This window comes from Rhodnius prolixus, unplaced genomic scaffold, assembly GCF_049639745.1.
Source record: "Rhodnius prolixus isolate KJV_2025 unplaced genomic scaffold, Rpr scaffold_4, whole genome shotgun sequence".
Lineage (NCBI taxonomy): Eukaryota > Metazoa > Arthropoda > Insecta > Hemiptera > Reduviidae > Rhodnius > Rhodnius prolixus.
Genome location: NW_027411614.1, coordinates 35,576,056 through 35,601,682, shown reverse-complemented (window position 1 = coordinate 35,601,682; position 25,627 = coordinate 35,576,056). Strand labels below are relative to the sequence as shown.

The following is a 25,627-nucleotide window of genomic DNA, read 5'->3' as shown; positions in this document are numbered from 1 at the left end:
CTTGACAAAAGTTAATTATGTTATTAATTGTTATTGTTGAAGTGATGGCCATATTTCACACTCCCAGAATTCCTGGTGACTATCAAGGTGTGGCAGCCATATTTTGTATGGGCCAGTAGGGGTCAAGGGGCTGGGATAGTTAACTCGAGTGATGATTAAAAATATTTAATTCATTAATTTACTCAGTATGTTAAAACTTAATTGCAGTGAAACTTCGGCCAATGAAAAGATATGAACACAAAAAGAATAATTCCTGAAACGTCAATAGTGGTTGGAAGAACCTTCAGTACATATGAATGTTTTTATTTACTGCGATATCTATTAGTGGTCTGCTACATATCTATTTTTGGTGACTGTTATTCTCATCTGTTGCCAGTTAGTAAGCGAGTTATTCTGTAACATTACCGGTTTTTATTTTATGAAACAAAAGTTTGTTGTAGCATATTGTTATATTTACCTGTAATTAAAAAATGTTATTCTAAATTTGGTTTCCATTTTGTGTTTGTCTCAAACTTGAAGACAAATATTAAAGGAATTGTGTAAAATGATGCAGCATAAGTGCACTCTAAAAAAAAAGAGAGGTAGTTTACAACAGAAAAATGTCAACAATTGAAATTAAACCTGCTGTACAGGATTCTTGCAACAATGAATCCTCAGGTAAGTTTTATTCATAATTCATTTATGTAATTTCCTTTGCAATTAATATACATCTATATTTATATAGTGAAATGTATATAATGTTCATTCATTTAGCCGCCATTCCATTTCTTAGGTGATATTGAATTTATTGAATTTTTATAAATACAATTTAACAACTTTAACAATTCTTAGGGGAAAAAAGGCTCCGCCAGTTGGAATCATTGTTCCTTGGCGGACCAGTTCTCGGTCAGGGACAATGTTTCAGTCTCGAAACGTTGCTGGATATACTACTGGTATTATATGATGAATGTTGTAATTCATCGTTACGAAGAGAAAAAACAGTATCTGACTTCATAGAATTTGGTATGCACATATCTTATGATAATGGCTAAAGTTCAATAGGAGAGTTTGTAACTTATTCCTTATTACAGCTAAACCTGTCGCAGTATGTGTGAAAACGCTGCGATTGACGCGCGACGACTTCGAAGTAGTGAAAGTTATAGGAAGAGGGGCATTTGGTGAAGTTTGCGTTGTAAAAATGAAGGGTTCAGATAAAGTGTTTGCTATGAAAATTCTCAACAAATGGGAAATGCTTAAAAGAGCAGAAACTGCATGCTTCCAGGTAAATATATGTTAATGAACGCGATCAGTGAATAATAAGTATTTTCTTTATTTTTTGTTAATTTGTATTTATTCTATAGGAGGAACGAGATGTGTTGGTATTTGGGGATAGAAGGTGGATAACTAACCTTCACTACGCATTTCAGGATGAAAACAATCTTGTACGCATATTCTAAAATAATTGATACATAATTCTATCAATACTATTAATATTCAGCGATTAAGTAATGAATTAGTGGTGCAGTAACAATAAAATAATTTTATTTTTTATAACCTATTTTTATTTATTATGATTTTGTTCTCTCTGATTTAGTATTTAGTTATGGATTATTATTGTGGTGGCGATCTTTTAACTCTTTTAAGCAAATTTGAAGACAGACTTCCTGAAGACATGGCCAAATTTTATATAGCTGAGATGATTTTAGCAATATCTTCAATCCATAATCTCAGATATGTTCACAGGTAACAGCACCTTCTGTATATTTATTATTTTTTTAAAAATGTCTGCTGTGAAAGATTTTATCTTATTCATTGGCACTTGTAGAGACATTAAGCCTGACAATGTTCTGCTCGATGCAAATGGTCACATACGATTGGCAGACTTTGGATCTTGCTTGAAATTGTACGAGGATGGCACTGTACAAAGCAATGTTGCAGTAGGAACCCCAGATTATATTTCACCAGAAATTCTTAGGGTACGTACGAATTTATCAAAATATTTCAATGTGCCCTTATTTTAAATAAATATCTAATTGCAAGACAATGAGTTTCTTGAATATCTGATTTTTTAAAATAATTAATTATTCAAAATATTTTCAAGCTGTAGTATTTTTCGATTAAATTTTTCATTGGAGCAAATTACTTTGGTTTATCCGTGTATTTCATCCGTTTATTTTGATAATAATAATAATCCATCGATAAAACGTTTTATCCCATTGCGATTCTTTGCAGAATCACTTTAATTAATTTATTTATATCTCTGAAAAGTTTATTAACCTTGGCTAAGTTTGGTAGCGTATTTCGTTTTTAATTTCCTCTTCCTTTTGTTTTAAATTCTAATTATAGATGTCCTATTTTAAGATTTAATATTAGAATAAAGGTCGTCTTTATTTTTGTAAGGATAGATCTGCATACTCTGTAGGAACGCACTTGAGTATTTCTAATTATAGTAGCGAATTATTTTTTCTCAACTTCACTTGATTCCTCAAGTGAGGACATATTTTTTTTTTTTACATCAGAATTTTTAAACATTAACTGTTACAACTTGAGATTAAAATTTTAAACATTGTCATTTCCACATGACACTTGAAAAGAAGGAAAGTATTAATATTGTGTAGTTAGAAAATAAAAATTTTCTGGTTGTTTCCAAAATTTCTTCAGAATTTGAAGTAATTAGGAATCTTAGTACTTTCATAGTAAATTACAGAAAATGTATACTTAAATTATTACATTTGTTATCTGGCAGTGTGATTGTACTTTGCTGATAGATATTTCAGTTTTTTATTTTTAATTTTTTTTTGCTGCAGACTACCTGAATAGCTATTGCAATAATCTAAACAATTTTACGAACATTTTTGGGAGGCGAGTACGTGCCACTTTATTACCTCAACAGTGCCTCTTTAAGTAAAGTAATGCACACGAAGTTTTTAAGAATTTTTAAGCATTATCAACACTCTCTTTTTTCGGCTCCATCAGTTTTCATTATACTTGTATTGCTAACTACCTGTATATAAAGGATCGCTTTATACTGAATCTTTTTCCCGGGACTCTAAGGTCCGAAACACAATTTGATTGTACTGCATTTAATAGGTTTTGATTCTAGTAATATCTAATTACCGCGAACGAGAAAATCTTGAAAATTTAAAAAAGAAGTCATTGTTTAGAAGCACTTTCATTTGATGAATTTTTTTCTAATTCGGAATGTTTGGAAGACATTTATATCTTCTAAACAGAATATAAGTGATTGAATGATACATTACACTAAAATTGCTTTTTACAGGATAGACTACAAACCCCTCTTCCTTAAAACGCCTTAACCGAAGTATCCTAAAAAAAATATGTAACGAAGTTTCAAAACATTTGTACGCTGCGCAAGGAGTGTACTATCTTTAATGAAAATTTTTGTAACAGTTTTCGAGGAAATCTCAAAATAATGGAAAAGATTCGTTAAAGTGATATTTCTGGGTGGAAATATTTCAACCCTTAAGATTGTTTTCGTGTTCCTTCGTGACACCTGAGCCAAAGTAAAATTAGAGTGCAATTTTTCATTTTTTGAGATACGGAGATTCATACTTGCCTCGCCTTTACTCTCTCATCCACATATCATTGAGAGGAGTGAAAGAAATTTATATATTTCAAAGCAGAAATCTGTCCGATGGTCAACTTGATATACCAGATTCTGGTAAGGGAGGTCAAAACGAACCTTCCTATTAGAGGAAAGGAAACTTGCTAGGATCCATCCAAAACAATTACCCAAGCATTGTTCCACACCATTCATAGGTTATGAAGTGTGGAAATGCCCTGCTTTATTCGCTATCGAAACACCGAAATGTATTCTCTCTAAGTCCATCAGATATCTTCAGCTTTGCATGCTATAAATACGAACTTGAACGGGACTGACTTCTCTTGTATCTTTCTATAGTATTTCATGATGATTAATATATTTCTGTCTTGTTAAAAATCGAAAATTTTTATCATTTTAAATTTGTTCTGCTTTTCCTAGTCAATTTCATTACATGACATTTCACACACCAATTGCAATCTTTTAAACAAAGAATTCAATAAATTCGGTAAAATATCCATGAGACAGAAACATTGAAAAATGTTAATCATCGACCAAAACTAGAATAATCTTAAGTAAAATTGGTATAAGAAGGAGAGTAACACGACATCAGTAAGAAAAGAAAATTATTTAACCGAACCGAAATATAACTTAAGACTGAGCAATCCTGGAGACATACATAAATGCGTTACAAAAAGTTTGAAAGTGGAACTCTTTAGAAGATTCGAAACAAATAAAACTACTGAAGATGCTGATAAAATGGCACCTGCTACACAGCACTGCAGATCCAATTACCTATTCAATTATTTTGTCTTCTTCAAATATGATTGAGTCAGTGGTTTCGTTACTCATTTTAATTTAAGGAAGTTTTCATTGCCATGCCCGCCTCCGAACAGTGTTCTCCCGTTACAGACAACACTGCATCATTAGACAGTGAGCATAAAGCTTCTAGAAAGAGAAAATGTAAGGGCCGGATCGAAGCCGGGATCTGCGATGGGAATTCAGTATGCTAACCACTAATCGGTTCCTTCCATTTCATATTCTTCTTGTTATGTATTATTTGTATCCTCTTCCAATTATCTCTAATTTTTGTGCTTAAAAATATTAATTTTAATAAAGGAGGGTCGTGTTGAAATTTTAAGCATTTTTACAATACTACAAATTATATAATTATTTTGTTCCCATTGTATCAGTGTTTCCAAAATAATTTATTAAGGTAATTTTATGTCGGATTTTGGAATTCTTTAGTTATATATAGACCCATTATCATCATTAGTTTAATATTTTTACATTCAACGATCCACAAATTTTATACTGAAAAATTTTAATTATGTTCGTAGGCAATGGAAGATGGTCAGGGAAGATATGGTCCTGAATGTGACTGGTGGTCTCTTGGAGTCTGCATGTATGAAATGTTGTACGGCGAAACTCCTTTTTACGCCGAATCTCTTGTTGAAACTTACGGAAAAATTATGAATCATAAGGTATGTAGAGCTGTAATTGAATTTTTGATTTATTGTAAGATTTAGTTGTATTAAGATGAATAGAGTGAAGTGAAATATTTTTAATAATTTTCTATCTTACTTTAATTATAGGGCATAAAACAAATTTTCAATCCTGAATTACTCTTACTTCAGAATATAAGGTCGTAAAAACACATCTAAATTGTTCGCGATACAATTATACTAGTAATTATAATAACAAATAAGTGGCTAATTGTAATAATATTGCACATGCTCAATTGTTATTTACATGTAGACGTTGCTATTAAATCTATTATTTTCCTCCTTGTCTTAACTTTGCAATGTTATAAAACATTCTGTAAAGTTGCTTTACTTTTTTCTTTATAGAACTGTTTCGATTTCCCTTGTGGCGTTGAATATGAAGTTTCCGAAGAGGCCAAAGATCTTATGAGGCATCTTATTTGCAGTTCAGATTTTAGGCTTGGTCAGAATGGTGTGGAAGATTTTAAGGTAGGAATTAATGCTGCTAATTAAATTTTTAGTAATTACATCAAAATTATAATAAATTCATGATAAACAGGATCACGCCTGGTTTCGAGGTGTAGATTGGTCAGCATTACGTGAAAGTCGAGCTCCTTATTTGCCCGAAGTGAGCAGTCCTACAGATACTTCTAATTTCGATGTGGATGATAATGATATTAGATGTAGTGACACAGCTCCTCCTTCTACGGCCAATGCTGCTTTTTCGGGATTACATCTTCCATTTGTTGGGTTTACATTTACCCAGGGGAGGTTAGTAACTGATTTCTATTGTTATCTACTAAAATATTTTGAAGAATGTAAATAATAAATTTGAAAAATAATACATTGTTAGCTACTAAAATTGGACACTTATTAATTTTCCTAAAGTGTATTATGTAAATGTAGTACTTAAAGTGTATTATGTACTACATGTATTGTGTAATACACAAAAGTTTGGGCCTTGAACCGGAGCAGAGCTTTGAAATCTTTTTCTTGGAGAAGAATATAATCGATCAAGTTATGTTTTCGAAATGGAAATTTTCCTTAAAATATATACCGTTCGGTGATTCTGAATTCGTTTTAGTCGAGTTATGTGTGTTTTATCTGGTTTTTGAACTTCCAATAATCATACGAATTTTTTACTCATGAAGAAACTACTAATACATTCTAAAAATTGCATAGAGTTGTTTAAGAGGCTAAAACCTTTCAGCGAATGAAATTATTGAAACAAGTGCTGAAGAAATGTAGTTAAGTTTGTAGTTTAAGCAGCATTTTTTTATATATGCTAGCTGTAAAAGTGCAACATTGAAAATTTCTCAAAGAAATTTTCTTTTTAGGAAAAAGATGAATTAAATTTGAATATTATTTCACAATAATATGACATAAACAAAACAATCTGTGTTAATGATGAATTTGTTTTTTAAAACACCCATTTCTCATTGAATATTAAAATACCAAATTGAATTAATTTTACCGCGTAATTTATTAATGTAATAGGTTAGTGCTGTAGGTATGAGTGTACGTTAATTATCAGTGGTTACAGTTGTTTTATATGTTAAACTTTTATCTTAGGATTGAATGATAAGTTGTTGGAATTTTAATCTGGTATCTAAATTGATTGATTACATAACGTTAATATCCTCAGAAATTATCTTTATTTATTTTCCTTTAATTTGTAACAACCATTCATGATGAGGTCAAAAGGTTTGTTTCTTATTTATTAGTTATTTCATTTTTCGTTTTCTTTTAGACGTTTAGAACAGAAATATTGTGTTTTTTATTAAACTTATTTGTACTTAGTTCTACAAGTGACTTAGCTAGCCTTCCAGTAGGCGCTATGGATGGGAGTACAGAACAAGCATTAACAAAAAGGGTTAGAGCTCTAGAACAAGAAAATCTCCAGTTATCAAAAAATTTAGCAGGTATTATTTTTTATAGATCAATTATGCCAGTCGAGCAAGGAATTGTATTATTAGTTTTTTGTTTCTTTTTTAACAGATTTACGCAACGTACGGCCAATTCAAGTTGGAAATGAAGGAGACGGTACAAAGAGGATATCTCCCACGGGAGATGCTAATTCCGTTAATTCCGGAATGAGAAGGTTACAAGATGAAATTAATACCTTAACGAAGAGAAACTGTGGTAAGTTTAATTATAATGTATTCTTCCATAAACTAAATGTTATTAAAAAAAAAAATCGTTTGGTGCTAAAATAACTTTTTTTCCACTAGAATTGGAGACTCAATTAAGAGAATTAGATCATGCGGTTATTTCTGGTGAAACAAAAGATGTCAGCGCTGCCACCTCAGCTTCTGCAACAAATTTGCAGAAAATCAAAGAGCTGGAAAAGTCCATACGTTTGTTGAAACAAGAGAAAGAAGAAGCTGTTAAGGTTAGAGCAATTATTATTAATAGATTTAAGAAATAACTAAGAAATATCTAAATAAACCACTTTGATCGCCACTTTGTGTAGTACCTTAAAACCAATGAAGCTCAACATGTTGGAAACAATGAAGTTGGCTCTGCAATGTTGGATAATTTCGTTGATTTTATCTGTCAAAGCTTGCATGTTTCACTTATTTTCATTTAATAAATCTTCGAAATTGGAGTCAAACCTTACAACTGCAGATAAATCAGTTCTAATGATGTATGATTTCAAAAAACGATCAGATATAAGGTGTCATGCTATAACGGATATAATCAACAAGTCCTTTTAATAATAATAAATTTGCAATTTTCATCTGTACTGTTGATATTTTCTATGATTTTTAGGACAAAGTCGATTTACAAGAAAAACTGAAAATGCAAGATAAAGAATTAAAGGATGCTCTAAGTCAAAGAAAACTGGCTATGGCCGAATATTCAGAAGTCACTGACAAGTGAGCAAATCAAAATAATTTATTTTTGACTTCCTCTTAAATGAGTAATTATTTGCGTTACATTTTGTACTGCAGCTCAGGAAATAATTTTCAACTTAGTAACTACTTTTATTATTGTATCACGCAGACTAATCTTAAGATTTTTAAAAGCACGAACAGTAATCTGAATACAAAATTCCATTTTTTCATTCTCTAGATAATTAAAAATTTACTTAGATATTTGATTATTACGGGCATTTTGCAAAACTATATTTCTGTCTGATGAATTAATGGTTATTCATTAATTGTGAATTAATCGATTTTTGGCTGATGTTACAGCATGCATTGTTAAGGTTCACTGTATAAACTATAAAACTTTATTGGTTCGACCTTTCAGACTCTCCAGTTTCCTTCTAGAAGTGTTCTTTTCATGTACAGTAGACTCTCAGAAATCCGGATCGGCCTAGTCAGGACTCTCGGTAGTCCGGATCGATGATCTTGAATTTAAAAAAATAAAATTTCTTGCAAATAAAAACAACAAAACGTTGAATTGATATAAGGTAACATACATGCATGGCACGCAAATAGCCCGCATTATTCAAATGTTATGTACAGTAGTTTGCATCGTCGGGCGCTCTGTGTTTCTGTAACACTGACGAGGCAGTTCAATGAAATCGATGGAGGGAAGTTTAAAAACTAAGAATAAAATAGAAAAAGAAAATGTTCTTTCACTGTTAATTACAGTACTACTGTACAATAAAATACAGAACAGCAGATTACTGTTAATAAACGTTAACACTACAGTATTGTCATAATTGTTCGCCATAAAGACGGAAATCATCAGTCATGCTAACCTCCGGGAAATCCGGATTTTTCGAAATCCGGACCGGCGTCCGCCACAAAAGCCCGGATTTCTGAGAGTCTACTGAAGTTCTACAGTTTTTTTTCAAGAGAGAGGGGGACAATTTTGAAATGCCTTATTACGTACTTTCCCACTTTACTGAATGTATGTACTGAATGTACATTCTCTCCTGCTTCAGTGTTTTATTCTTACTAATTTAATTGAAGTTTACCTACAAGATAGAATAGTTGATAACCGGGTACATTTTTATTTTCATACACATATTTTCTCGCATTACGATTGAGTAATATTTCTCCTAACGTTCAGTGCGCCATTATGTGAAACAGGCATTCAAGCTGTGCATTCTGCTTCTTTTTTCTGAAAGCACGTAACCACGTGTTCAAAACCTTGTGGGAGCGGATGAAGTTTTGTTATTTCCGCAAATTCGGATTCTGACTAACAAGTTCATAAATATAAATAGTTTCAATGCCATTTTTAAAAGTAATTTATTTCTGCCATCATTGAGGCTTTCTTACCAATTTGCACATGTTGGCCTGTGCTGTAGAATACTCAGACAAACAACTTTTTATCCTAAGATGCAAAACGGCTGTCACTTCTGTGTAAACCTAAATACTTTGAATGCATTAGTTGATGATCAATTAAAATTCAGATTAGACATTAATTAACATTAACATACATTAATCTAAATATCCATGTTATACTGTTATTCATTTTTCTAAAGTGATGTTTGTGAAGTATTATACTTATTTTTTTGTTTATAATAATGTTAGAATGCAAGATTTGCGCGTACAGAAGACGAAATTATCACGTCAAGTGAGAGATAAAGAAGAAGAATTAGAAGTAGCCATGCAGAAAGTAGACAGCTTGAGGCAAGATCTAAGAAGAGCAGAAAAGTTGCGGAGAGAATTAGAAGCAAGAGTAGAAGATGCTATTGCGGAAACGTCGAAAGAAAGAAAATTAAGAGAACGAAGCGAGGAATATTGCAGGTAAATTACTGTTCTAATTTTATAGTTTATTACTTCTACTGTAGTTAGAGAACGTTTGGTGAACTTTCTGATTGATGTTAGATGTTTAGTTTTCACGGGAAATATTCGAAATGTGCCTTCAGCATAACTCAAAAAGAAAACTGCAGAAAGTTCCAAAATTGATCGCACAATCGGTGCGATCTTGAAACCCGGGAAGAAGCTTACATGGGCTGAGTCAACTAACCGAAAATAATGATTTTTTTTTTTCTAAAAACTTGAACATGCAAATTTGTGTACTTATTATGTTTTTTCCCCCAACTTTGGAATAAATATGTAATTGCTTTCCTTTCTTCATTTTAGGCAACTGGAATTAGAATCTGAAAGGTGGAGGTCCCAACGTAAGGATGTAATGCCAGGAGATGTACTTACTTCTCAAGCCCAAGTAACAACTCAGGAAATTTCAAGGCTAGCATTTGCTTATTTTTTCTCATTTTTCTTTTGACTTTAAGCTTAAACTTTATCATAGATTTCAAACTGAGATCCTGAAGAGATTGCTTCATAGGTCACAAATGTGTTCGTTCTAGAATGAATCGCCAATTTTTCCAGTATTATCGCCCTTAGTGTTAAAACTTTAGTCTTCAATTTCCATCCTTAACTACCTCCAAAATCCTCCCCGCATTATGTTTTCAACAACAATGAGTATGTTCCATCGAAGAGAACATGAAATACTCGTACATTGATATTGAAAATAAATAGAATTGATATCCTTACAGTTCTGCGTCACCAAAAAGGCTTACTTTCTGAGACTACATCTACTTATTTTACCGATTTGATTTGTAGTTAAGAACCACATCAAGGTGAATAAAAAGTTATGGACTATCCCAGTACACGGTCAGAAAGTCCTTTCTTTTGTGACTGAACATTTAATAGGTTAGAGCATTTAGTCCTAGTAATATTGTAGTTCCATAATTTAATGTTTGTATGGAAAAATGAAAAAACTTAAGATAAATAAAGAATTACATATCCAAAAAAAATCCTACTTAAGGCATTCAAATAGAATCTTTCCAAATACGAACGCCAATACCTTCAATTAGAAGAAATAAGTGAAACAAACTTGCTTAATTTATAAGACGTATAATAAGGAATGATCACAATAAATGTCACCCTGGTAAATATACCATATTTACTCCAACTGTTTAGTATTGTAATAAACTAATTTAAAATCTGAAATCGTCAATTTGATTGTACATTCATTTGCATATTCTCATCCAGATTAAAGGGTGAAGTTGAGAAGTTAGAAGTACAATATAAAGAGAGTTTGCAGCAGCAACAGGCAAGATTTAATTTAGAAATGTCAGCACTTCGGGAACAATTACATGAGGCTGACTTAGCAAGAGATGTCTTGCAAAGAGAGGTTAGTTTGAACATTTTATTATATTCACGCAATACTTGATAATTACAGTGATTTATACGACATAGCAGGTTTGTATTGATTCATTCTTATCGGCTCGGGTGTTTTATCTAAATTCATAGATTGGATCAATTCTTCATCAGTTGCGGATGTAGAATTTGATTTTTACAAATATTATATTGCTCATTAACCTTTAGAACAGTGATTTCAACGCTAGATAATTGCAAATTATGTGTGATATAAAATTTTGTAAATTAAATAAAATTCTGCAACCCGATAATCCAAGCCTGAATTGCAAGAGTAAAAGAAAAATCCACTACTGGTAAAGGCCCTTAAGCGTTGTTTGTAAAAGCATTTAACAATAAAAGTTGTCTACTCTATATCTTGAAAGGCATTTCAAGAGATGGTGGTTGTAGTCTATTTCCCACTTTAACGCTTATAAACAAGCTTGCTATGTCAGTTAAAATCAAAGATTTTTTTTTTTTTGTAAATTGCAGGTATTTCTTTTTTGTTTTATTTTTGCCGAAAATTGTTTATATCACGATTCCCGATATTCTTTCCTTCCATATTTAATCTGGTATATGATTTATAATCAAATGAAATTTTAAAAAAATCAGGTACAAGCTGCTAAAGAAAAATTAGACTCTAGTCGTCTTGAAACATTGACTGATAGTGAAGAAGCACTTTCCGAACAGGCTAGACGTCATGATAGAGAAAAGATAATGTTATTAGAAGAAAATAAGAAGTTAGCAATCGATGTTGATGCTGTAAGTATCCTTAAAGTAATTTAAGTTAGAGATTTTTTTTTTTATTATTATTATGAAACAGTGTTACCAGATATTGTGTTTATAATTGTAAATTGTTATTATTTGTTATTAATTTAAGCTGAGCGAACGTGTAGATCAGCTTCAAGCAGAACTTAAAGATTATGAAGAATTACGTAACAAGAAAGAAGCTATTGCCCAGTGGGAGGCACAGATTTCGGAAATAATACAATGGTAAAAAATGTTATTCTAAATCACATGAATATTAATAAAATTACAAAGGAAATTAAAAACCTGAGCAAAATGTAAGTTTTACCTCTAATATGTAAGAAAATAATATTTTTTATTTTAGGGTGAATGATGAAAAGGATGCCCGTGGTTATTTGCAAGCTTTAGCTACAAAGATGACAGAAGAATTAGAATTTTTAAAACATTCTGGTGCTGCTAATGTTTCCACTACAGTAAGTTTCTCTTTAAGTTTGTGTTTGTAGTTTTAAAACATAAGACAGGAGTTATCACAGATTTTTTACTAACAGGATAAGAACTGGCGCAACCGCAGAAGCCAGAAATTAGAGAAAATGGAATTATTAAATCTCCAAAGTAGTTTACAGTCAGAAATTCAAGCAAAAACAGCTATTAGTGAAGAATTAAGTAAAACAAGATCAGATCTTATCGCAGCCCAGAAGTAAGAATGATTTTTTTTTTTAGTTTAATGAGTTGTTTTTTTTTTTTTATGTAATAACTTACATTTTTTTCCCTTTTTTTTTATAGGGAACTACGTGATTTTCGCCAAAGATTCGAAACTTTGTCGCACGAGCTTAAACGAAAAGAGATGCAAATTAAGGAGTTGCAAGGAAGGATAGATTCTGGAGACGGGTGTAAGTCATCTTATTTTTGTTTAGAAAAGAATTTCGCGTTGTACAAATCTTCATATATATTTGGTTTTCCATTTAGAACATTAGTGCATAGAATATCTTTGTGATATAGTAAAAGTCCTAGATTTGAAATAAAAAAAATGTGACAATGTTGATAGAAAAAGTAGATTAGAACATTCAGATTTAGTTACGGCCGTAACTTGAACTGAATAACAAATTATAAGAATGATTTGTTTATTTATTTATTTATTATTATTATTATTATTATTTTGTTTTTGCTTAATGTGATAAAAAGAAATAATTCCATTGATTCGTGTTCCGATTTCTCAAGTCACATATTTATGATTAAATTTAAGAATAATTGGTTTTGAATTGCATGCAAGATATATGGTTTGTATTGTTTCTTCGAAATGTAGGATGCCGCATAATAATGCTACACATTTAAAAAAAACTTATGTTAGTAGCAGAAATCAAATAAGTTATTTGAATGGCTTTTTTGAAGCAGTTGTGGTACTTATTTAGGACTAAAGATCCATAACTTCAATATTAGTTAACTATTATTGCATAGGTTTTAACCATTGAAAGACACTGACAGACTACTCTAAGTTACCGCGATTATTTATTTTTATTTTTGTTTGTTATAGTTAGAAGCGAATTAGTGTTAAAAAAAAAATAAAAGAAAGAAAATTGTGATTAAAAAAATTAGTTTTCTAATACAAATTTTTAGCAGAATAAGCGTTTTTGCTGTGATTATGTGATTTTGTCATTTTTACAAATTGATGATGAATTTCATTAATGTGTAAAATACGAATAATTATTTGATCTGATAAATTGATAATCAAGTTATTTACACTAATCAACAAATTATTTAGTGTAATATTTATCTATTTTCACTGCAGATTTTGGAGATGTTTAACGAATTAAAATAGTTTTTTTTTTTTTAATGTAAATTAATATTTGTTAATCATCCGTTTTAAAAATTTAAGCCCGACATTGTAATTGCTCTTTTTATTGTGCTTTTATGCAGTGAATCCAAAAATGTTTTTCTTAAGCAGTTTAAAATTGTTAAAAATATAGATTGAAATTATCCGTAATTTCTTCTATTTTATATTCAGGAAGAAATCAATCACTGAACATTGCATGTGAAGCACTTATTGTTCAAATGAAAATTAAAGTAATCTTTATAAAACTTTATCTTTTACTTCCTACCATATAGAGGTTACGTTTGAGCTTTGCATGTGACTTTAATTGGCACTCACTATTTTCTTTTTATTACTCATACATATTTGCTTTGGTATTTTTATTTTTTATTTTTTTTATTTATTTTGCGTACATGCTCATTTTTCCTTTTAACTTGAGCAATATACTCATTTAACCAATAAACAAAATTATAAAGTAAAGTAGCGAAGCTATTCTTTCGTACCTATAATTCTCGACTATTAAGTAAATTTTATTTATATTCAGAAATGAAATTTTGTAATACCTTAAAAATTGAAATAACTAAGATAAAAATAGATTCACGAAAAGCAACTCCCTTAGAATTAAATTTTGTTGCGTTAATAAAATTGGTTGGGATTAAAAAACTCTCGAGGATGTATTACTTTTTTTTTCATTTTAAAGTTTCCTGCTAATTCCTCAAACACAGATTGCCAAAAAAGAATTCATTTTGGGGAAAATTGTAGCCAAATATTTTCTTATTGAACAGTTAAAAAATCAATGAATATGCACGTAAATGGCCCACAATTCTGTTTATCGATTGGCATAACTCCCTTTAGAAATATATTCGTTTTTTAAGGGGTATGGGGAAATTATTCAAACTATTGCCTCGTTGAATTGTTAAATGTTCAGTTGCATTAATGTAAACATTGAAACCTCTCACATAATCATTCTAAATATAGTATTTTTTTTTTCTTAATAAGAAATAGTTCAAAGCATTTTATTGCACAAATTAGAATATCTGCTTTTACAAATAAATAAATTGGTTTTTATCACTTATTTTCTTTTTAAATTAACTAAGATAAAATTTAATTTTATTTATTTCTACTATTTTCTTCGTGTCGCTTAATGTTTTATTGAGCGATACTGTAATGAATGTTGAATCTACACTTATTTTTTCACCATTTTAATTTTTCTTACTTCTCCATTTCCCTTTACTCTTATACTGTGTTGGTGTTTGTGCTGCATGGTAGAATATTTATATTTTATTATAGACACGGTGCCACTGTTTATTGGAGTCACCGGCTGTCTTTGGGGCCTGCTCCTACTCATCGTCCGAATATATTTCTGATATTGGTGGTGGGCGTCGCCTTTCGGTAAAGTACTGGTGTGTGACGCTGTTTGTTGCAATCGTTTCTTTGCGAGCAAAACCGCATGTTTGCATTTACTGTCTGCACTGTTACATTTTTTTATTTTTTTTTTATTTGTTTTGTTTTTTAAAAAGTTGTTTTAAGCTTTACTAAAACTATTCGCCCACCATCCCGGGGGGGTAATTAAATGCTACCAAGAGAAATTCTGTGTTTTTAAAATAATTATTCTTGTGTTTAATTTTTTTCTTTTCAGCAATTACCATGAAATCTAATAAAATAGATTTGTTTTAACTGTTTCTTTTTATGTAAACATAACATCTAACTTGCATTACATTTAGGTGTAGAAAACAGTATTCACTTTCTCTCCTACTTCTAGTTTTGATTAGGAAGTGCTCAAAAAGTTGTATTTTACTATTTTAACATCACATTTTTTTATTATTAAAAAAGGAAAGTATTTTGAAAGCTTAGTCACCTACCAGATTAATAAATCTCCTTCTTGTCGTAACTGTCGCTAGATGACGTTGGTCTACCTTCCCTCAGAAACAGCATTACATGAAATTGATATTTCACAAATCAATCACACAATATGTTATTCAAAGACGGTTAATAGGAGCCGTTACTATGTGCTAAAGGCAATCATAATCTCTGTCCATACACATATTAAAGTTCAAGACTTGTCCATAAATTGAATAATTAGTTTAGTTTCCTGATAGATGAATTTTCTTTTTTGGTTAAGCATAATACAATTATATTCTTTTTTTAGCCCCAAACAGAATGAAGTAGCTTACTAATGAAATGTTTTAGCAGGATTTAAAATATTTTTAAAAACTCTTTACTTCTTCAAAACATTATTTTGGATTATTTTATTTTTTTTTAAATCAGGAGATTTATGTGACAAGTTTTGTATTTAGAAAAATTACAACATAGCTGCTTCTTAAGAGAACCTCTTTTTTTTTTGTTCACTTTGACAATTTGCCATCAAAATTTGCTCTAAATACAAACTAATTGATACGTTTGTGAACTAGACATTAAATAACTTGGTGCACTTTTTCTGAACAGCAGTATTTTAGTTTTCACAGAAGATAATTATTGTTCCTTTCATAATTCACAATCAGATAAACAGAGTGCCATCACAGAAAAAAGTGGGGATTAGGGATTATGTCAGAGAGATAAGAGGAATGTCTCCCATAGTTATAACAGTTATAAGTGCGAACAAACAATTTCCACAGTTATGTTAGCCTTCGAGGTATTTTTTTTTATTTTAAATTTGTTTTAGAAATTCATTCTTTAAATGTTTTGTATATGTAATCCCACGAGTTTGTATCCTTATAAATTTATTTTTCAGAATATGGGTAATTTTTTGTTTTGTTTTTTAACACTAAAAATAACCTCATCGATTTTCTTCGAAAAAGTAAATACGAAATGTTTTACTTTTTTATGTCTTACATAATTTCATGAACTTGAAACACGTTTAATTGATATAAAATGTTTTATTTTAAACTCTAAACTTGAGACGTGGCCTAAAACATTTTTCATTATAGTTTTTTTTTTTTTTACGCTTTAATTTATATTTTATTATTTATTTCCTCTTCATTGTTAGAAATTAAATTATTTTGATCCACTTGATTTTGGTTTGCAACAGAATAAAACTTACTTGCGAAAAACAGTGTTTTCAAGGTTTGCAACTAAAATCCAAGACCCGTACTTTTGCTAAATCGTTCTTGTAAGAATATCGAAAAAAATAATAACCTTCCCATTCATTTTGTATATTTTAAAATGCTCACAAAAGGGACTAATGGAATTTGACTGAGCATTATAAGCGCACATCCAAATTTTGCTAAAAAATAACGTTTTTCTTAAAATATTTGATGTTAATGAATTTTGTTTGAAAGATTTTCTCGATAAATATTTATTTGTATTGATCCAATTCTCAAAAGTTAAAAACTTTTAAATAATAATAAAATAATAATAATTTGGTGCAACCAAATAAAAAAGTAAACAAATGTACATCTAGTATGTATCTCAAGATGGAGTTGTGTAAATGGAAGTTTATAAACATGTCTCAACAAATTTATTAACCAATTTACTGACACCCACAAACCCAATTTCTTCTTTAGCTTGGATTTTCTTTTCTTTTTTAAGAAACCGTAGGATAGGTTAACTCTTGCGAATAAATCCCAAGTTAATAATGTCTCAAATAAAAGTTCAGTTGTATGAAGAAATTATTATCAATTTCGAAGAGAAATACGTTTACTGGATATCTTTTTGTATTTAATTGTATACTTTTTTTTTTTTAAATAGAAATATCTGTAGTTTTGTTTAATTTTTCCCAACTTTTTCTCTTTAATTACTTTTATTTTGGGGAAGTAAGGCATGTGTTAAGTGCAGACAGGATGATGCTTTAAAAAACAAAGTTAAATGCCCTTTTTATTTTTGTTTGCGTGGTTTTATTTTTAAAACAAATAATTTGTTTCTACAGATAAAAATAGATTTTTATATCTTTTTTTAATAGTAATTAAAAATAAAATGAATTTTGTAAATATTAAAACTTTGTCTATAAGCGTGTGTGCGCTACTTTTGTGTGTGTGGCTGTGATGTAATTTTCGTTTTTAAACAAAGTTGGGTTGTGGAAAGATAGTGCATTGTTGTGATCTCCTTGTACCTCTGTGTTCCCATCGTTTAGTCCTGGAGCGGGCTTCATCTCAGATGTCGTACCTGGGTGCCTTCCTAAAGGACTCGGCGACTGCCACCACCCAGGGATCCGTGGAGAGCGATGACGCCGATGTGGAGGACAACAGGGCGCCTTCTGTTGCAAGCAGCAAATCCAATCTCTCGGAGATAAGCATTGTCAGTCTTACTTCTAGTTCATACTAGATTGCACTTCATTCAAACCTCCTTTTTTTCCTATTTATTTTTTAGCTTTATCTTCAATTTTTATTTATGTTTTACGTTTTAACATAGCAAATTAATTAACCTTCAAAGCCATACCAAAAGTCTCATTTATTCAGACCAATCCTGAATTTATTCTAAGAGAAAGTTCTACTTTTTTGTTGAAGTATTCAAGTTTCCAATCGTTAAAGAATAACTGATTTATCTTTCGTCAAAAAATTCGTTAATATTTTCGTAAAATCATGTATTTATTTTTTTCTAGAATGAAATTTACACCCAATTTTTATATATATATATTTAATGAGTCGTCAAATCATTAAAAATTGTACATGGTGGAATATGGTATTATTTAGAGTAGAGATGATTTTTTTTCATGAAAAATATCAGAATTTGTCAAGCGAGATATGCCGGGAAAAGTATGCGATATCTCAAAATTCGAATACCTTAAAATGTCTTTTCTTGCAGGAAAAGTGTATTTTGAGATTATTTTTATCACGAGCGTGAGATTGGAATACTTGGTTGATCCAATTAAGTAGAACTACAATTGTGTGTCTTACATGGTTGTGGTTCATTATCATTTAGGTAATATAATTATAGGAAATTAATTTCTTATAGATATTATCTGAAGAATTAATCATTTATTAATGTAACGTTGTTACATGTTTTATATTTAAATATTGCATGGCTTAAGCTTTATGTGTTTTCTTTTGTCTTGTCTTTCTAAATACCTTTTCGTGAGGTTCTTAAGGTTTTCCATTATGATATAATTTCTTTATACTTTCACGCTTTCCTGGTACTTCCTTTTTATTCGATCCTCTGATTTTTTTTCTTTTTCAAATTTGTTTCCTTTATAAATAATTTTATGTTTTTAATATCGTAACAAACATAAATAATTAATTTTAGTTTTACTTTTTTAAATGGCAATTAAACTGACGACGATTAAGAGGGTAAAATTAGGTTAAGCGATTTATTTTTTTTATTACTTTTATGAATATAATATAGATCTAAATATTTTGCTTGCTACACCATAAATACTTATTTTTATTTTCTACTGTGAGGCCACCTTAGGCTGTGGCCTCGAAGCTAATGCAGAAAGAAAAAAATTTTTCCCTTATTATATACTTATATTTTTTTCTAAATAATTTAATTTAAAATATCATCGTATTTTAAAGTAAATTTTGTAAATATTTAGGGTGCTGCTATGGGCCACTCTCTTCCCCCGAAGCCAAAATCACATCAGTTTCTGATACGAACTTTCAATTCTCCGACCAAATGTTCCCACTGTACTTCCCTGATGGTAGGTCTGACACGTCAGGGGGCAGTATGTGATGCGTGTGGCTTTACATGTCACAGTAGTTGTTGCCTAAAAGTGCCGCCGGTATGTCCTGTGCCTCCAAATCAGAGTAAGTGAAAATAAGATTTGATTTGGTTATATTAATTTTCACTCGTTAAAAAAAAATATATATATATATTTTTATTCTAGGTAAACGTCCTTTAGGAATTGATCCTACGAGAGGAATAGGAACTGCTTATGAAGGTTATGTTAAAGTACCAAAAACAGGTGGTGTGAAAAAGGGTTGGTCCAGGCAATTTGTGGTGGTATGCGATTTTAAATTGTTATTGTACGACATGTCAGCTGATAGGAATGCTCTTCCATCAGTCTATGTATCTCAAGTGCTTGATATGAGAGACCAACAATTTGCTGTCTCTAGTGTCGGTGACTCGGACGTCATACATGCTACGAAAAAAGACATACCTTGCATCTTCAGGGTAAGTTCCTGGCTACAATTTTTAAAGAATTTTTATATAGGAATTATATTCGAATCCATAAAAACACATTAACCTACTTTTGGTTTAATAAATACAATCATTTCTCCTGTTTGTAGATAACAACGTCTCTGATGGATCCTCCGGGACTCAAAAATCATACCCTGATGCTTGCTGATACAGAGAGTGAAAAAAACAAGTGGGTTGTTGCACTGACTGAGTTGCATAGAATACTTAAAAGAAATAATTTACCTAATACAATGGTACGAATTATCTACATCATTTCAAAAACTTTTTTATATTTAGGATTTATGTCGAAAAGTATAAAAATAAATGACATTTAAAATATATTATGTTTTTTTTTCATTTGATTATTCCAGGTATTCCAGGCCAAAGAAGTGTTGGATAATACCCAAACATTTATAAAAAATACAATGTCGTCAGCGATTGTAGACCCAGATCGCCTAGTCATTGGAACAGAAGAAGGACTGTTCTGTTTAGATCTGGATCGTAATGGTGAGTTGTTTCTATTTAAAGTTTGACTTGGATATTAGGTAGATGTTGGAACAGCTGTAATTGTTCTGAAGGGAAGTTTTCAGGAAAGCTTACATGGTATTTCCCTGAGTACCCATCATCCATCCTTTGTGGGCCATTGTAAACCCATGGGTTGCTTTACAATTCTGCTCCGTATTTTTCTATCTAATTTTAGAGTTATGAGCGTTCGTTGCCGTGTACATTCACTCAACTTGGTGGTTTACACGTTAAGCCTCCTAAAAAATGAGAATTAGTTTAACATATTCAAATTTTGTTTGGGGTAGGGGAGGAAGTTACTGTTTGAACGATGTCTCGGGAACATTCAGTATAAACACCATCTTTTTTCTGCAGCTCATCAAAAATTGTTCATGAAATGAGATATATATATTTTTTTTAATCGAGCCTTAAGACCTGGGGTTTATATTTCTGTATTTTCTGTTTAACTGTATTACTTTTTATTTATTTTTATAGAAATTGGTCGCATCGGAGAGAGTAAAAAAGTCTATCAGGTGGAATTAGTTGCTGACGAGCAGGTAGTTGTTGTCGTAGCAGGACGGCAACGTCAAGTTCGACTAGTACCAGTAAGGGCGCTGGATAGTGGGGATGTAGAATGGATCAAAGTGGCCGAGACCAAAGCTTGTATCACTTTTTCCACAGGAGTCATGTGTCATGCGCCTCAACCAATTTATTGTCTTTGTGTGGCAATAAAAAGACAGGTATTCTTTTATTGTCATTATAATTCTGATCATAATAGTAACGAGTTCTACATGACGATTATTTGTTAGAATACGTCTCAGGTTATTATATATGAAATAACTCGTACTAAGAGTAGACATAAAAGATTACGAGAAGTGATGCTCCCTACTCAGGCCCAAAATATGCAAGTATTTTCGGATGGAAGGTTGTGTGTAGGTTATCAAGCTGGCTTTTCTTTATATTCCATTCTTGGAGATCATCATCCTGTCTGTGAGTATTATTTGGTAAAATTATGATTGAATTTGTCACTTTGAAATGTAAGTTTTGATGACTTTCTTTTTAAATTCCAGCACTAATTCATGCAGACAATCCTTTACTGGGATTTTTAGCATATAGTGGAGTTGATTCTATGTTAGCTGTTGAGCTAGGCCATGGAGAATACTTGTTGGCATTTCATACCTTGGCTATATATGTAGATGGACAAGGTCGCAAATCTAGGGATACAGAAATCATGTACCCAGCAGTTCCTGTTGCAATAAGTTTGTATATCATAAATATATATCATAACTATATTCAAAAAATTTAATTTAGAACAGGACCTTAGGCTGCCTTTATAGAATAATTTTTTTTATTAAAAGGAAAAAAAAATTGATTCCGTTACCTTAGTGAAAATAAGGCTCAGATTTACAATAATTAGTAAAAAATAAAAATTTATAATTAAAACCTAATTAAAGGAAACTAACGGAAAAAATTGGGAAAATATAGTTTTTTTAAAGTAGAATGCCTCTTCAAAAAAAAAAAAACTGAACTAGAAGAAGAATCTGTTAGAAGGAAACTAAAATCTATTAAGAAGAAATGAAAAACATACAAGGGATTCATAGGAAATCCAACATAACGCTTTCTGGAATAAATATTAGTTTACTTGTTGTAATTTATGAATCCTTTCCGGTTTTTTGTGCCATAAACAGTAACAATAAACACACCTAGTTTCCAGTAATTGTTAATTTTTCCTTTCTAACCTGCGTTCAAAAGTAAATGATCGAGTTTTTGCTTAGAATTAATTAACCAAGTAGATGTTTTGGTTATGTCGGGCGGTTTTATGGTTTAAAATTTAATAAACTTTTAATATACAGCTAAATCCTTCAATAACCATAACAGTTTTCTCCTTCGAAAAACGTTGGTCCAATTTTCACCCTTATTTAAAATAAAAAAAAAAAAAAAAATTCCAGCCTATTTGGCGCGGATGACAAGAAGTTCAGTGCAAAATATTTTGTATAACGATGAAGCGTAGCATTAATTCAATGAGAGAAGTTTAAATTTAAATTTTGTTAAGAATTGTAATAAAAAAAATAATTTTAAAAAAGTTCCTTTCAACTTTTGTACGTAAAAAGTTTTTAAGAGTGCAGACAGCTAAGGAATTAATGCTATAATTGAAAACTAAATTTATAAAAGCTGTAAAAGTTTGTGTTGAAATTTTAATAAAATCACGGTATTGATTGCTACGGTCCTCTTAATGATAAATGGTAAGAAATAATCCCAATGAAAACTAAACAAGTCGAAATTGGTTTTCCTTAAAAAAAGATCTTTAGACTACTGAAAATCAATAAGGTACTGTTAGTAGCCTTAGTTCACGTTTAGCACATCTTTTAGAATAAGATTATGTATTTACGTTTACTTTATGTTATTTTGCATAGCGCTCAAACAGAATCATTGCTATGGTGCATTATCTTTCTTGCTGATTTTTTTTTTTTTTTTTTTTTTTACAGCATATTGTGATGGACATCTACTAGTATATTCTGACACTCACATAGATGTATTCAACGCTAATACTTCAGTATGGGTACAAACACTGAACATTAAAAAGGCCAGGCCGCTTAATAGTACAGGGACTGTCAGTATATGTACAATCAATGATATGACTCATATTGTTCATATTTCAAATATACATCAATGTAAGATTTATTATTATATATTTTTGTACTACTTTTTTTAGAATAAATAAAAATTGGTTATTTTTACCAGGCTATCACCAAGTAATTTAAGAGTCATTACTCATTCCCAAGATCCACTCAATTGTTTGCATGAATATTATCACCCTGGAAGTACAGTTTCTTGCTGTAGAAAGTATTCTAAAAGTTTTGTTTGTGCACCAGAACATAATCATTTTTTACCTTTTACAGGTGATCTATTGAGTTTAACTGTTTACGATCCAAGCGGGCGAATAATAGCAAAACCTAGAAGACGCTTTTCTTTAAGAGAAGGACATCGTATATCAAGAGGGTAGGTATCATAGGTTGTCTTTCAAACAGTACTAACACGCTATAATGATGAATAAATTTTTTTGTAGGCATTCCAAAATTATAAGAAAGGAAAGTGAGTTTTCTTTTTATTTTTAAAAATTGTTCCTTTCCATTCTCTTTTCTCATTGTTTCTTTTCTAGTAAGACAAATTTAAATTCAAATCTTTCTTTTATTAACATAATTTTTTGTTTAAAAAATACCATTTTTGATTATTTCTTTTCAGACCAGATCGCCGTTCAAAAATGATTTCTGCTCCAACCAATTTTAACCACATTTCACACATGGGACCTGGGGACGGAATACAAATTCAGAGGCTTTTGGATCTGCCTACAACTATTGAAACAGCTGACCATCACCATAGGGTGTGACATGTTTCGCTTCTTATTTTGTTTCTTTTTAATTCTTAAAATTTATGCGGGAGTTTTCATGAAACACCTTAGCCAAAAACAAAAAAAATCTTAAAATAAATAATTATTCTTCGCGCAAATTTAAATTTAATACGAAAAATTCTGTTTTCATAGAAGAGTAATATTTTGTGATTTAAAAAAGAAGAACTTTGCAACCTCTTATTCAGGGTAGCTGAAGAGATTCTTTAGATGGGAGTTTGTAGGAATTTCAAACAATTCAAATATAAACTTTTTTTACAGACTTTGAGTTCTGGCTCAATGAGCAAGATGCCGCCACAACAGGTCCCTAGAATTCCTCCTCATCATCCTCCGCCAAGAACACCGCAATATAATTCTCAAAATGGTACGAAGCATTTATAATAATAAATAATTTGATTTAAGACTTGAAAAATAATTTAAATTCAGCTTTCTATCCATAGCTTAGAGTACAAAAGTATACAGGGTGAACCAGTAAGTATTGTCCATAGGCCTACTGTGTGTAGCACATCTAAAGTGGAGTTCAATGGCGTATTGGCCAAATCCATATTTTCCTCTGTTCTTGAGTGATGTCACTTTATTTTATTTTTTTCAAAAATCATTACTTTTTTCCAATAAAAACTTTATTACTCAGAAAGTTTTAGTCCGAATTCGATTCTGATGACACAGTTAGAAAGACAGATAAATTTTCTAAAAATTGATACCATTTCGAAGCATAAGTTATTCTCCAAACAGCCTCAATCTTCCTTCGAATGCTGGAAAAATAAAAGTAATCGAAATTTTTAAGAAAACTCATTAGGCCCTTACGAGATCATTATCAGACCTAGATACTGGCACTTTTTATAAAAGTTTCCTTGTTTAATGGGCTTTCTAACGCGGTATATCATTTTCCAGGATTCCTTTTATCTTCGTATGAGAAATTACGTTTGTTTTACAAGAAAACGTGTTCACGAGCACTCAACAGTGTTAGTTATCATGTTGTTTAATTCATATTGAAAACTCTTTTAGATGACCCAGTAGGCAATTTTTAAAGTAGATTATCTTATTTTTTTAAGAGTGGAAAAAGTTCTTTTAAGGTTGATTTCTTGAATAAAACTTATTGTAATAAAGTGGATTGTAATGCATGTTACTTAAGGTTTAAAAAAAAATACTGTTTATGTAGGAGTAGGGACTAGGCGAGCGCCAGCAAGACCAACTGTCACACCGCCCGCCCTGCCGAGAACACCAGACGTACACGATGAGTTGGCCCTAATACACCATGACCTGCTCAAAGTGAGTACAATAAACATTGCCTTTTTTCTCAGTAGAGTAGTAATGATAAAAATATCTCAATTTATGCTAATAAATTATTAATTAACCATTATTTGGCAAAAGGAGGGAGGTGCAGGAGTAATGGGAAGTCCACGTCATTCAATTGCTTCAAATAATAGCAGCAATCCTAGTACACCGCCCAGTCCAGGAAGGGATCATGGTTCTTCCAGTTATGACTCTTAATCGTATTTAATATGAAATAATCTCCCAAAGTATACTGCCATACGTCTTCGATCTTCGTCGCCATTAAAAAATTTTTAAATCATTTAGGTGAAAAAAAAGAGAAATTAACAGTAAATAGAATATTGCGCCCCTACCAAATACCTCCAGGCGCTTTTTTATAAATTGTAGATACGAAATAAATATAAATAAAATTAATTTATAAATCAATAAAGAAATTATGTTAAATCATATATATTAATTTGTATATGTGAGTGTGGTGTAAGAAACTCTTAATAGATGTGTATCGTTACACACACTTACTCCTTACAGTTTAATCCTTAAATTAGGGATTCTGTAAGGAAATCAGTGATATTTATACATATATATAAATAATTGTTGGATTTCGGAGAGATATAAACAAAATAAATTGAAAAAAAATAGGTTTAAGACCTTTACTTATATACAATGCACATATTTTTAGTGATTACATACACTAACTAACGAAATTACCTGAAATAT

At 30.7% G+C, this 25,627-nt stretch overlaps 1 protein-coding gene across 2 annotated transcripts; it reads left to right on the top strand.

Moving 5' to 3' along the window:
* Window positions 1–114: 114 nt before the first annotated feature.
* On the top strand, window positions 115–25,233 carry gek (serine/threonine-protein kinase gek). Of its 2 annotated transcripts, XM_074132273.1 has the most exons (36): window positions 115–375; window positions 520–657; window positions 832–1,002; window positions 1,071–1,261; window positions 1,341–1,421; window positions 1,574–1,722; window positions 1,805–1,955; window positions 4,882–5,025; window positions 5,392–5,514; window positions 5,585–5,796; window positions 6,826–6,947; window positions 7,024–7,167; window positions 7,257–7,417; window positions 7,798–7,904; window positions 9,516–9,731; window positions 10,071–10,175; window positions 10,983–11,124; window positions 11,739–11,888; window positions 12,007–12,119; window positions 12,238–12,346; window positions 12,422–12,570; window positions 12,657–12,763; window positions 17,750–17,913; window positions 19,148–19,358; window positions 19,439–19,725; window positions 19,842–19,985; window positions 20,103–20,238; window positions 20,728–20,972; window positions 21,042–21,222; window positions 21,303–21,491; window positions 22,719–22,904; window positions 23,133–23,232; window positions 23,476–23,614; window positions 23,900–24,002; window positions 24,798–24,907; window positions 25,010–25,233. In XM_074132273.1, exons 2-36 carry the CDS (start codon window positions 600–602, stop codon window positions 25,127–25,129), a joined length of 5,220 nt encoding a protein of 1,739 aa, XP_073988374.1. In that variant the 5' UTR covers window positions 115–375; window positions 520–599; the 3' UTR covers window positions 25,130–25,233. The 2 variants fall into 2 exon arrangements, with proteins under 2 accessions (XP_073988374.1, XP_073988373.1); XM_074132272.1 differs by having other exon boundaries at window positions 115–657.
* Window positions 25,234–25,627: the final 394 nt, after the last annotated feature.

Coding starts and splice junctions, on each gene's coding strand:
- gek (XM_074132273.1), top strand. CDS start 600: ATGTCAACAATTGAAATTAAACCTGCTGTACAGGATTCTTGCAACAAT. Junction 658..831: donor TTGCAACAATGAATCCTCAG/GTAAGTTTTATT, acceptor AACAATTCTTAG/GGGAAAAAAGGCTCCGCCAG. Junction 11,125..11,738: donor GAGATGTCTTGCAAAGAGAG/GTTAGTTTGAAC, acceptor TAAAAAAATCAG/GTACAAGCTGCTAAAGAAAA.